This window comes from Glycine soja, chromosome 9 (genome assembly GCF_004193775.1).
Source record: "Glycine soja cultivar W05 chromosome 9, ASM419377v2, whole genome shotgun sequence".
In the NCBI taxonomy this organism is placed as follows: domain Eukaryota; kingdom Viridiplantae; phylum Streptophyta; class Magnoliopsida; order Fabales; family Fabaceae; genus Glycine; species Glycine soja.
This window is the reverse complement of record NC_041010.1, coordinates 38,668,477-38,682,256: the sequence shown is the minus strand read 5'-3', so window position 1 is coordinate 38,682,256 and position 13,780 is coordinate 38,668,477. Positions and strand designations below refer to the sequence as shown.

The 13,780-nt window shown below is 34.8% G+C and overlaps 1 protein-coding gene across 3 annotated transcripts; it reads right to left on the bottom strand.

Moving 5' to 3' along the window:
• Positions 1-13,145, bottom strand: LOC114368786 (probable serine/threonine-protein kinase SIS8). Of its 3 annotated transcripts, none has more exons than XM_028326040.1 (13): positions 12,011-13,143; positions 9,916-10,356; positions 9,271-9,374; positions 7,681-8,897; positions 7,509-7,549; positions 7,062-7,130; positions 4,762-4,862; positions 4,058-4,136; positions 3,848-3,946; positions 3,690-3,758; positions 2,531-2,580; positions 1,502-1,678; positions 1-577 (listed from the first exon to the last, which is right to left on the bottom strand). In XM_028326040.1, exons 1-13 carry the CDS (start codon positions 12,476-12,478, stop codon positions 424-426), a joined length of 3,069 nt encoding a protein of 1,022 aa, XP_028181841.1. In that variant the 5' UTR covers positions 12,479-13,143; the 3' UTR covers positions 1-423. The 3 variants fall into 3 exon arrangements, 2 of the variants coding, with proteins under 2 accessions (XP_028181841.1, XP_028181842.1); XM_028326041.1 differs by having other exon boundaries at positions 291-577; positions 9,916-10,375; positions 12,011-12,350; XR_003657415.1 differs by having other exon boundaries at positions 438-577; positions 1,502-1,626; positions 12,011-13,145.
• Between the last annotated feature and the right edge of the window lie 635 nt (positions 13,146-13,780).

The window sequence follows — 13,780 nt, the reverse complement described above, 5'->3', positions numbered from 1 at the left end:
TGAAGGGGAACCGTTGGAAGAGTCCAACTAGGCACATGAAATTTAAGGCATTTGCACAACTTACAAGGTCACTATTTACAGGAACAGACATTTTTCACTCATAGTCCATCTTTTTCTTCAGCTGTTAAGTTACAGCTGCAAAATTTCCTAACTATTTATGGACATCAAAATTTAGAATTGATATTACAACAATTACAAAAGAATTCAAACAAATGGTACAACCTGACTGGAAAGAGAAAACAAAGTAAAAGGAAAGGAACAAAGACTGGAAAGAATCACAACTTGGACAATAATGTAAGTTAGGTGATGGCTTCAACCACTCACTTTTTTTTTCATTCCAAAAATACTATACAACTTGGCAACTTGTTCTCCACCTTTCAGCAGCAAAACAAGCAAAGATTTGGTTAGTTGTATAATTGTATCCTATCTTGCCGAGTCTTCTACAACATGCAATGACTGACCCTTCTCATGCTTCCCCGACACACTTGGTCGAGGCACTTGAGAACCAATAACTGACTTCTGCAATGGCTTCAGAGCCGCCAATATTTCAGCAAATGTAGGTCTCAAATTTGGATCTCTATAATACAAAAAGAGAAACATCCAGTCAGGCAAAAAATAAATTTTTTCAGGCAGATCCTTTGCAGGATCACTTGGCTGTGTTCTGTGACTATTATTTGTACAGAAAAATTTGAATCATATCATGCCTACTACTTTTTATCATTTAACCTTATACAATGATGCAGCTCCCATTAAGTACATCTACGGTAAAAAAAAAACTGGGATGACTAATAATTTCACAAAGTGTTTGGCACCAGCAGCATATTCAATCTGGTTCAATTAAATAATCTAGCATTCAGGTAGTTCATCAGTTGGTCTCCGAGCAAATCATAATTGTTGGATAGGACAAGGGAAATTGACAGACTTGGCATATTGAGAGTGCTAGTTTTAAGTAATGCAATATTTAAGAAGAGTGACGACAATGCATTTAAGGAGGGACACAATTATGGAATTAACATAAATTGCTGCTCCAGTCTTAGCACTCATTGTTTTCAAATAATAAAACCTTATTGATGTACAAGATTAATAGCTTACACTTCTACAGTCACTAAGGATATAGTGCTCACGGTTGTCTTTCTTTCCCCTATTTCTCAGTAAAGGTCTATTTGTTAAAGTCAAGCAAAAATAATAGGGAATTGTGATTATAAGTAAGACAAAGCAACTATGATAATGCATTATGCAAAAAAGCCAACTTTAATGATTCCCACACCAGCTGGTTGCTGTCACTTGTCAATAAAGTTAGTAAGAACCATAATTAATTTCATAATATACTGCCATAAACAAATTTTCCTACTAGGAGGATCAGACTATTTTGTTTGAGACAGACCTTTCAGCAATCCAAAATATATTGCAAATGCTGACATGAAAAGAATTTCACCAAAAATAAACATATTTACAGACATTTTTAGAATGAAAGAATAAAATAAAGAAAAAGTATACTCACGTTTGCCAGCATTTCCTGATAATATCAGCAATTGTAGGGTCCATATCATCTGGAATGTCAAGACGTCGATGCTGGAAGCCCACAGCACCAACAACTTGCATCGGATTCATTCCTCCCCATGGTTGCTGCATAGTAGAGAGCTCCCATAATATGACCCCAAAGCTATAAACATCACACCTTTATATTGTATCACAACTAATTAGCATCATAAAACCAGGAAGGGTTTAAAAAGTGGCAAAGCCAATGTGAACAGAAGTATGAGACAGGAGATCACGCCAAAGAACAATATTTCAAATGAAAACAAAATCCCAATTTGTTTTATTTCCCTGAAACTGCAGATGATAATTTTTTTGTGTTGATTAAAGATGATTTTATTAGTGAGGAAAGGTAACTACAACTCCACAACAATCTTTTTGGGGAGGAGTTGGGGAAGCTAAGAAAATTTTAAGCCTAACAAGACAAATAAAACTTGGACACTCCTAAAAAACCTCCATGCTGAGTATCAAACAGGACATTTATAAAGCCCGCCATATTCCATAACATATGAAAGGACACACAAATACCCTTGAAAATGCAGGCCTTCTGCTTTGACTAAGTAGACTGTATGTAACAAAAATCACAATACCACAACATTTTAGCTTCATTTTTCTCAGGAAACCTTTTAATCAAATCTGTGAAACGGAAACAGGGTGGAAAGACACTCCTAGAGTCACCAAGAACTCCAACAAGCATTTTTAATGAGAAATTATCCACATAATTATACAAAAAATAATAGTTACTTTTTTCTGAGCAAGCCTACACACAGCCACACTTAATAGGAGAAATATCCACATGAGATTTGCGGATGTGCAGCATGTCATTTTATGGCAATATTAAGTAGAGGAGGAGTTGAAAGAAGGGAAAGATTGCAACTGCACCTCCTACCCATAATAATAATAATAATAATAATAATAATAATAATAATAATAATAATAATAATAATAATAATAATAATAAATAAATAATGACAACCAAGAGTAAAAAAATTACTTCTCATTTGAAGGTTCATTTCTCAACACCTCAGGAGCCATCCACTCAGCCTGAAACATAATATGCAAAATGTTAGTTGGAAGCTTTTATTCATAAGTGAATGGACACAAATAGAATGACAATGCAAGAATTAAATGTGAATGAGTATTCTTAGAATGTGGGTTTGGGCCAGGTCTAACTCAACCCCAAAAGTTAGCTCATTGGGTGAGGGTTGCCTCCCAATTATATATTCTATTGTTGTCTTATCTCTAGCCTATGTGGGATTTGAGTTTTTCTCAACACACCTTCTCACGCCCAGTACTATTGGGCTTGGTGCGTGGATGACACGGTGGGTGGCCCATTTAATGGAGTTAGCTTTTGGGATTAAGTCCAAACCCACATTCTAAGAAATACAAACTATTAAATTCTGTGTTTTTATAGATATGGTCTGTGTTGATTAAATGCAATTTTCCCTAATTTTCAATGATTTATGAATGCAAACTATTAAATTATCTCAGTTTTTGCTTGTCTGTAAGACTTTACACAATTATTTTGTTCATGAAATGGGGAAATCAACATTTTTTTTCATAATCTGAACCTGCCTAAATAAAGAACAAAACTATGGTTAAGCATATAAGAGAGAAAGGTGGAAAAAGACACAACCAGGTATGCAGTTGCATGACTACCTTCAGATCAAATATTAAGCAGCATCTAGCATCACTTGAATAAAGTTATTATTACCTGCCTTATGCAGTGATGGCAACTGACAGTATCATGCAAATTTTATAGTTGCATTTTTTTTCAGTTTTTTTCTTCTTCAAAGAATTGTATATATGCGGACTTCTCTCTAAAGATTATCAACACATACTTCCTTGAACCATGTTTGAAATCGATACTACAACATGTGCAGTTGTGCACAAAATAATCCTAGGCCTGAAGATAGGCATTGTGTGCCCCAAAGGCTTAATTTACTAGACAAAGCATATACTAAATGATAGAGCAAAAAGTTCCAGGCCTCCAAAACCGTTTTAAATAAAATAGCAAGTGTATACATTTGAATGTTATACATACGTGTATATAGCATGACTTCAATTAAACATGTAACATTGTGAACAGCCATGCAAGTAAGAGGATTAAAGAATAAATAAGTTGCAATGGGCAGAGTTTTAAGATAGCTTACTGTTCCTGCAGTTGATCTGGAAGAAAGGAATGTGCTATGCTTCATACGTGATAAGCCAAAATCACATACCTATTCAACAGACAGAAAAAACATCATCATGTGAACGCATAGCATCCCCCATGCTATCAATAAATTTTAATCATGAGATCAGATTGCACCTTCACAACCCAATTTTTGTCAACCAGAAGATTTGGGGACTTCAAATCACGATGCACTACCACAGGAGTGCAGTTGTGCAAATAGTTCATTCCTCGAGCCTGAAGATTCAAAGAAACAAGTTATATCAAATGGGATTCACTGGTTAGTTATAGCAATAACTTTATGAATACAATACATCCGTGTTGCATTAAAAGACAATAGAATCTTACAGTATCGAGGGCCATCTTCAAACGCCTTCGCTCATCTAATTGACTGTTTGGTCTGTGAAGTAATCTATACAAACTTCCTCTGCATAAGATGGTCTACATCTCAGTATTTGAAGAGTCAAAAAGGAAAAACAAAAACCCATACAAAAGATTAACTAATTGCATAAAATAAATACCATAGGGAAGTTGTAGGGGGTCCAAATTAATGATGTAAATAGTACACAAAACATAACATTTTAGATTCTTACTTCGTCTGAATATGATTTTATTAATCATACAAGCATCAGAAAACAATTTAGGTTTAAATCAATTAGATGTAAAATGTAAATGGTAACTGCATGCTTATAGTTATATCCAACTTTGTCTGCTCACGTCTAGAATATTCATCTATTAGAAGATGCATTTGGGAATTATCAAAAAATAAATAAATCACTAAATGCATTTATTTAATGAAAAAATCTTAGCAGGTTCCTAATTATTACTTTCCAATTAGCATTTGGGATACATGCCACATGGCCACATCATTTAATAAACCAATTTGGAAAGTATATTTGGTAGTAGCATCATTATTTTGTCTTCTAGAGTAGTAAGAACCTTTTCATAAACTACGATGTCAATGGAAGGAAATATCAACTACCGGAAAAAAAATGCCAATCTACAGCTCATAATTCATCTGAAGAACTGGGAAATGAAGAATTTCAAGTTACCTGGGAAGAAATTCAGTAACAATCGAAAGATTTGGAGGTCGAGTTACAGCTCCCATGAAGAGAACAACATTTGGATGCCTCAATCTTTTCATTATTCTGACCTATTGGAAGTTAATATCATAAGTTTTCTGGTTTCTAATTTATATAATATAATGGGTTAAATAAGCTTTTCAATCATCTAAATTTATTGGTATGCACAAGTATATGCAGCATTGACAGCAAGAATCACTACACAATTTCAATAAGGAACCATATAAATACAAATATTAGAGGGTGGGCCAACAAAATAAGTAAACAACTAAAACCACAATATTTTGCAGAAATAAAACCAGAATTACATCTGATAATATTTTGAAATGATCAATATTAGACATAAAAGCATTCATGAGCCTTTTACCTAACAGCTTAAACTGTTTGGATAATTAATTCATGACATGTTATGAAAGCCTGTGAGTGGTCATGAGTTCAGTCCTTGTTGCCCATATCATTCTAATTCTAATTTCTAATAAACAGAAGAATTTCAGCACATCATTCTAATTTCTAATAAAGATATGCTAAACATAATAATCCAGCATATCTTTGAGATGAAAGACGTCTCAGAGTCATTTTTGGATTTTAGCATCTTCTGTTCAAAACAGAATCCTATTTAGAACTAAAATATAGAAGGATTATCTGTTTTTTTTTCCTTCTATTTTTAAAGGAATTTAAGCTACTTAGGTTGAATTTTAACTTAGTTTGTCCTCAAGAAAATGAATTTTAGAATATTAGAGTGAAAGAGATAATCTGTTTATTTTCTGTTAAATTTATTTGGGAACTTTCTTTATTTTCTTATATTTTTCTTTATGTTTCTATTTTAGGAAATAAAGGGAAATTGGATCTTTAATGGATCAAGAAAATATAGCAAAAGCACAGCCCAAAACACACAAGAATAGTGCATTTAAAAGCATTGAGCTTGAACATCTAGCCCACATATAAATAGGATTAAAGAAAGAGAAATAGAGATATCTTGATCTTTTTCAATCACTGTTGGGGGCAGTCTATCTATCTCTCTAAAAGTTCTATGGGACGAAAAGGGTGGAAACTCATTTCTTCAAGGATGTTCGGAGTTTTTCTTTATCACTTTCTTATTTTTGCTTTTATTTCCCCAGTGTCAAGCTAAACCACATTTTGTCAGGGTTAGGTGAATTTCAATGCAATCTATGGATCTCTAATTTGGGATATTAATATACTACGATTTCTTTATCATTGTGTTTGTGTTCTCTCTGCTTAACGCTCAAGACTTGATCAATCTTAGGATGATTTAATCTATTTGATAAATGGAAATTTGTTTCATGAAAGCACTTAAAAACATGAATCTTGTAATCCTTTAGGCTAGGAATAGTCATTGGATGTTCGCTATCTTTAGGAAGTTCTACACAAAAAGATTATTCATTTTTAATTTCACCCAAAAATTAGGGTTCTTAATTACAGATCTAATAAATTAGCAAATCTGATAAACAAAGTAGAAACTAAATTGAATTAATACTCATATTAGAAATTCTATATGACATTGAATGAAACTTAATCCCAACATTTTTTTCATTTGAATTATACCCAATTTCTTGGGGTGTTTTTGTTTTCTTAATTCTAAAAGAAAACCTAAAAATAAATCTTTATTGTTACTCTTTAATTTTAATTACTATTTCATTCAAACAATCCAATTCCAAACCTTTTTTTTCCATGGTTCCTAACTTCCCATTAGAATTATCTTTTGAATTGCAAGTCACCCCTCAATCTCTGAGAACGATACTTGGACTTAACCCTTTTTAATTATTACTTGCAAGGACTAATACACTTGCCAAGATCCCATAAAAAATAGCCCAAGAGGTTAAAAAATGAAAGGCACTCTTCACTTCAGAGGGGCAGGCCTTAAATAACAATGCATAGAATCCTATAACAAATTTAAAGGCAAAGAAATCTCGTGAGAATATGTGCATTCTCTCCAAACCAGATACACCAAAGAACATCATTAACAAGAGAACAAGTAAAAGAAACTTTAGCATGAAATCCTGAGTCTGAAATAGCCCATATATAGCACATATGAAGCATGCTCTAAAGTAAATAGATTAATATAACCCCCCTCCTAATTTTTGAAAGCCAAATCTAAACAAAAAAGATTGCAGCCATATTTTATGTGATTATGAAGATGAAGCACACAAATCACATTAATGGAGGCAACTGAAAACATAAACCACAAGAACACTGCAAAAATGAGTAAATTGCAAAAGAAATACAGTGGGGGAAGTAGAGATGGCCTGTACCTCAGTTTTAAATTCTTCAAGTGATTCACCAGATATATCTTGATCTAGAAACCTTTTTACAGCAATTTCCTACACACCAAAGAGCATAAATGTGCAGCAAATGTAAGAATCTATAATCTACAATATAACAGAAAATATATCATAACAATACTGACAAAAATAAAATGGGAGGGGCAAAGTAAGGTAGCAGTGAATATTGCAATAACACAGATGACTATTTCATTCAGATCAAAATGAAACTAAAGCCCAAGAACTCTTGGCACGCATTCAAGTAATAAAGAGAATTACATTTTATAATTTGTAGCACATACACAGGTGCAATTGCAGCACTAATAAATCTTAACACTGTACATTTCATTTCAACATAAAGATAATAATAAAGATGCATAACATACAGCTTAGTGAGAATAACACAGTTAATTAGGTTCAAGAATATAAGAAACTCACAGTTCCATGCCATTCACCACGATATACCTCACCATACGACCCTGCATGTCAAACATGTGCCACCCAAATGCAAGTAAGTCCTTCATAGTTCATTAGCAAAACCAGACAAATAGTAACTGCCATCTAAGAAAAGAATGTAAACAAATCTTGTAGAGCAAAGTACAGTTAATACCAAGTCCGATACGCTCACCGAGCGTGATTTCTTCCCATGGAATGTCAACCTCAGCAACTTCATGATCATCTAATGCAGAATCAGATTTTGTGCTATCATTACTTACTACTGACCTATCAGATCTTCTGTCCCCTTCTGAATTTGCTCCTAAAGCTATATGCTCTCCATCACCACTACCCTTCAGGTCATAGCCAGCACTGTCTGTATCTCCATCACTTCGACTGCCCTGTTCATACTGTCTACTGACAGCAGCAGTTACTACAGCTGCAGCAGTAGCGGTAGCAGCTGCTGCTACTGGAAGCTCTATGTTTGAGTCAATGCTTGATTTTGCCACTGCAACTACCATAGAAGATGCAACAACAGCAGCAGCAGCAGCGGCAGCGGCAGCAACTGGGACATTTTGCCCATATTTTACCTGAGTTGGTATTTGCTGTCCAGCTGCTTCTCCTGTATGAAGAGGAAGGTTGATTCCTAAACCTTCTACAGGTTTCAAATGCTCCAGCTGACTGCTAGAACTTGCCTTGGGAAGAGCTCTAGGAGGAAAAAATTGAGCAGGACTAACATTACCATCTATCTCAGCTTCTTGCCGTCCACTTCCCTGTTCATGTTCATCTTTTTCTTCAGTTAGTAAGTTGGCCTCAGTTGAGGAACTTAATTCCTCATCATAAATTTCAGAAAATAGATTTGGAGGAGCAACCACACCACTTTCAAGTAAAACATCATGAAGTTTCTGGGCTAAGTGAGGGTTCTCCTTGGCAGCATCAATCATGTATAGAGAAACATCTTTGACTTTCATTCTACGTACTGCAGGAGAACTTATCCCTTCAGTCCAAGAAGGAGATCTTGCATGTACATGTGGATGATTAGGTCTGCCAGGAGCTTCCTGCCCCGTGATCTTCTCAACATTGTAAGGACTTTTAAATTCATTCAAGGGTCTCATTGATTCTTCCTTTCCTGTGGAGGACCTGCTTACATCATATTCTTTCCCTGTATGGGAAAAATGTTTTGACCTGTTTCCTTTGTCCAACATCCCCAAATCTGAAGTTTCTTCATATGAACTTCCAACACCACTGCTGGATGATGCTACATGAGAGGAATCAAGGTCTCTTGATGAAGGACTGGCAACATACAAAGACTCATCGTAGTCTATTTGTGATCCAGTTGCATCAGAAGGAATAAGTGTTCCAGGATCTGCCATTAGGTCAACAATGTACTCCCTGAAATTCAAATCAAGCACATCTTGTAGTTAACGAACAAGTCTTTGCAGCTCTTTAAGTTAAAACAGATACAAAAAAGAGTGGGATAATGTTTAACTACTAGCACCTTTAAAAGACTATTTATTTGAAACTTCAACAAAAAGCTACAACACCAAAGGCAAACCAATAACAAAGACACGGTAAAATACAGCTTCTATCCTTGGCCAATAAGACACAAAAGAAGCATTGAGAAACACCATTTTCATGTGTACTCTGCCCAATAGAAACTTGATGACAAAGAATAAGTAAAACAATTAATATCTCAATGGAGAATTATCAATAAACAAATTCTGCCTACTTGCCATCATTAAAAAAATACTTCAATCAAAGTTACCTTCCATCATCAATCTTGACAAAGTTTATCGCCACATCATTGGAGCCTGTATATTGCAGCCCCTTCACCAACCGACATGGGATGCCCAAACTATCAGCTAGAACCTACATTTGTTATGAAGCAACTATTTTTACTGTGCCAGGAATTCTTGGAAAATAAATCAGAGAATTGAAAACGATGACAAACATAGTGCATGTTTGAATTACCATTGCAAACCTTCCAAAATTACGTTCAGACAAAAAGATACAAAGGATATCCTTCTCCAATAGTACTTTCAGCACCCTCTAATGGAAAAGTAACAGTAATCCAAACATGGCTATAAAAATTCAATGTCATCTTACATACAGTGGTTTGCTTGATCCATGTACACAACCCCATCCAATGGAAAAAGGCTTTTGTTGTTATATCTTAAATTAAATGCACAGTAAAGTTTTGAAGAACTAAGAATTAAGAGAATACAACAAAAATATCAGAGATTGTAATAGTTCACCCGGGATTGATCTTTCTCTTGAATCTTGATATATTCTAACAATTTTTTTTGGTGTAAACCTAACAACAATTTCTCATTAGAGCCTTCTATCAACTAATGCATGGAAGCATTCTTAATTGAAATTCAATACACAAAAGAAAATGGCGGATAAATACCTTAAATAACAACGCACGATGCCGAGCCAATCCAATAGTTAGAGAACCAAGTGGCAAAATCATGCTACCAAGGGTTGCTTTCAGACTGTAACTAAGACTCCTCCACGCTCTTGTCATGCTTTCAGGATCCCCAACGGGTCCACCCATATAGTCAGCCACAAATATTGCAAGCTTGCGCACCAAATTGCTATCTATAACTACAAAATCTGGACTTGATTTGCCAGTCAACTCCTGGACCTTTTGCACAAGTTTCAACAAATTAGAATCAGCAGCCCTATTGACCAAGACAGCTTCCCATGTACCACTACCTGCGATTGGTGTTCCTTGCAGTTGCAGATCTACAAGGGAAGGCATTCTTGCAGGGGTTGACTCAGTTAAGCTCCCATACAGATCATAGAAACCATCCAAGGTCTTGTCATCATAACCAAGAGCATTGTAATTCTGTGAAGCACGGATAAATCTACGATATGAGATAAGTTAGAAAGGAATATAAGTAGGATAAAGTAGGGCCGACTAACCAGATGAGATGACATATAGGAATAAGTTCATTTTATACCAAAACCGTTTAATGCATGCATCATCTAAAGCAATCCAAATAATACATAGCAATCTAAGTAAATACTAAATCATAAACCCTCTATGTATAGAACCAAAAACTGCATTTGAAGCCAAACATAGAAAAACAGAAGTAAAAAAGATCCAGGGTTATCTCTATAAAGGGAAATTGGGAAAACCAAGACTACAAAAAGATCTCATAAAAAGGTTACAATAACACTTTAATAATAATTCAAAAAACATACACCCTAAGGAAACCACCCCAGCAAAGTATACCAGGCTAGCAACAATATATACTAACATTTTGTATGACCAAATGATAAAAGATTAGACACTATACAAGAGAAATTTAAGAGGCATTTCGAACAAGATAAGACCTATTTACAAATTATGTATTAAGGGAGGAAGTTACAGCAGACAAATCTCTTTAGAGCAAGTCAGCAAGACAAAGCCTACATAGAAAAATCTTCTGCTTAATCCAAATAATAATTTAATATTATTTTTTCTGATTAATGTTCCATGCACCTATTATCCCAAAAGCTTACATTATTTGGGGAAGACACAAATGATTTATTACATATCTATCACACCCGTCACGCATGAACTCTTTGGGGTTGATGCATTGATAATGCACAAGCTAACCTACTTGGTGCAGAAATTCATCTTATGGGGGCAGCAAATCAAACTCTAGGTAGACAAATATAAGCTATGAGACTACGTCATGAACCAATTATCCTGAAAGCTTAAGTTGTTAGATGAATACCTGTAAATGGTTTATATTAAATTTATAACAATATGTCTCATCATTTTATCAAAGTGATTTCAGAATATTAAAATGTAAAACAACATTTAAGGGCCAAAGACCTTAAACTTCCATTTAAAGAAAGAACCGTATTTTGGTCTAAGTATTTAAACATAACCTTAACTCTAAAGTCCAAAGGCAAACAAACTTCTCTTATCTTCATATCAATATTCCAATCAATTTATTATACTTTAAACCATCATTTATATCCAGGAGGTACGCCAGATTAGTCTGAAATGCAAGGATGCAATGCATCTAGCCTTGACTGCATCACTTCTCAATATATATAGCTGATGCTGAATGATTTTGAAAATTTCAACCCCAAAAAGCATAGTTCAGAATGCCATTAATATATTTAACAATGTCCAAATTCTACCGACTTTGATGATTTGCTATCCCTGTCATTCCACATGGGTAAGAAAGGTCAAAGGAAAAACCCCACATGAATGCACATGTGATATAAACACAATCTCATATTCCCATACCCTTCCTTCCATTTTTCTTTTCTCGTCATCTGCAGGCTAAGATCTATACTCTTACATAAAACTCCATGCTCCAAACAATGCCAATGAAGTAGTACCAGTCTACACATCTGAAATTCTTTAAAAAAAATTATAGAAGTCTCATATTTCTCTAAGAATGAATGACCTGATAACCAAACTTATGATATGACTTCCAATATCTTTTCTTCCAGCAGCACCATGATAACACAAGAAGAATGTGAATAAAGTGACTTACCCAATACCGGTAGGCCACAACTTCAGCTGGTGTGTAACCAGGGTCACAAGATCCCAAACTGATCTGCTTAACAGCTTCAATTTGCACGGCCTCAGGATCCTCCTTTGCACTAAGCTCCAAAGCCAGTTGTATCTGATACTCTTCCTCCACTTCAGGATCCCTTGAACCACTAGACCCTGAATCAAGCCTAGCTGAATCTGAAAACACAGCATCCAAACCACCACCACTGCTCACTGCATCAGATGGCTCCATTCTCTCACCCCTCAGAGAATTCAACCAACTGGAGAGCCCGGAAAAGGGCTTTTGCTCAGAACTTTGAGGGGACGTTGAGCGCACAACCTTCTTCTTGGAAGATGAAGATGAACCTAGATTGGACTTGTTTCCTCCCTTTGAAGATGATGAAGAAGACCCTTGTTCATTCTCTGATTGGTTAGACATGATATGAAGCTTCTTAAGAAGGTTCTTCATGTCTTTCCACTGAGCAACGGTACTGAATGCTAGAGAAGTGGAAACTCCTCCATAATGATATTGGACCAAGCATGAAATCCAAATCACTTTCTCATAGAAGAAGAAGAAGCTTCTTTTTTTGTTTGGCAAAAAAGCTCTTACAACCAAAATAAATACCAAAAGAATCAAGTTTCAATCAAAACAATAACACCCTTTTGAACCTTTGCCCAATCAAGGCGATCCGGAGATGAGTTGGATTGAAATGGAGCAGTTTCCTTTACACCCCAGACGACAACAGAAAGACACTGTTGTGAGACAACACAGAAATACACGAGAACAGAGAACAGAAACAAACATGTGCAGCCTCAACTACACCAATTTCGGATGTTCTGTTCTAGTACACCACTCCACACATCATCATCGTCGTCATCTACTTTAGGAAGCAGAAAGAGGTAAAAACGAGAATCACTGAGCAACCCCAGATTGAGAAAGAAGGATCTTTTCTGAGCGGAGCACAAAGACAGAGGGAGAAGCAACAAGTGGAAGGAGTAGTAGGGGCCCACTTGAGTAGAGGAGCAGAAGGATTTCAAGGTCCCAGAAAAAGGTGAACTTGGTGGGAAACACAACAACCAATGAAACACCCCACTTGTTGGTTCTTTCTTTCTTCTCACCCTCTAGTTAGTCTAGTCCTCCACATTAAAATGGTGGTGCCATGAGTTTTAACACAACTTGAGTTTTAATTACTCTATGTTTGGATTAAAGTTACAAAAGTTTATTAGTATTTTTGTTTTGCTCATTTAAATGGCTAATTTTGTGTTGAAATTTACAAATCTTTAAATCAAGCGAAGCTCTAAAGTTGTCAACATATGAAATATATTGAATAAACAAGTTTTAAAGAAATAAATTTTAATATTGTTTTGGCTGAAATAATAAATTTAAATATATTGACACTAGATAAAATTCTTACGTTATCATTCAAGTATATATTGTTATATTGTTAAGATTATTAATTTTAACCGCTTAAACGTCGTGATTTTTTTAAAAAATGAGGTATTTAGGAGACTAATTTTTCTTATCAATCATATCACATTATATTAATATAATGTCCAAAGTGAAATTTAATTAATTGATAATATAAAAAATCCTATACAACATATAAAAATTAAACTAAAAAATAAGAACTTAATTTTTATGCATATATAATTTGCATTCTTAATTAATCAAAATCATCTCATCATACATATTTTTTTAAAGTAGTTAAAAAGTCACATAGGATCAAGTGAGATGACTTAAATGGAGAAAAATATTGGAGGTTATCTATAT

Bases quoted from the DNA above. Each gene is read 5' to 3' on its own strand.
- LOC114368786 (XM_028326040.1), bottom strand. From the start codon at position 12,478: ATGAAGAACCTTCTTAAGAAGCTTCATATCATGTCTAACCAATCAGAG. The intron at 4,137-4,761 runs GTAACTTGAAAT...CATCTTATGCAG, and splicing joins GTTACTGAATTTCTTCCCAG to AGGAAGTTTGTATAGATTAC. The intron at 3,759-3,847 runs GTGCAATCTGAT...TCTGTTGAATAG, and splicing joins ACAAAAATTGGGTTGTGAAG to GTATGTGATTTTGGCTTATC.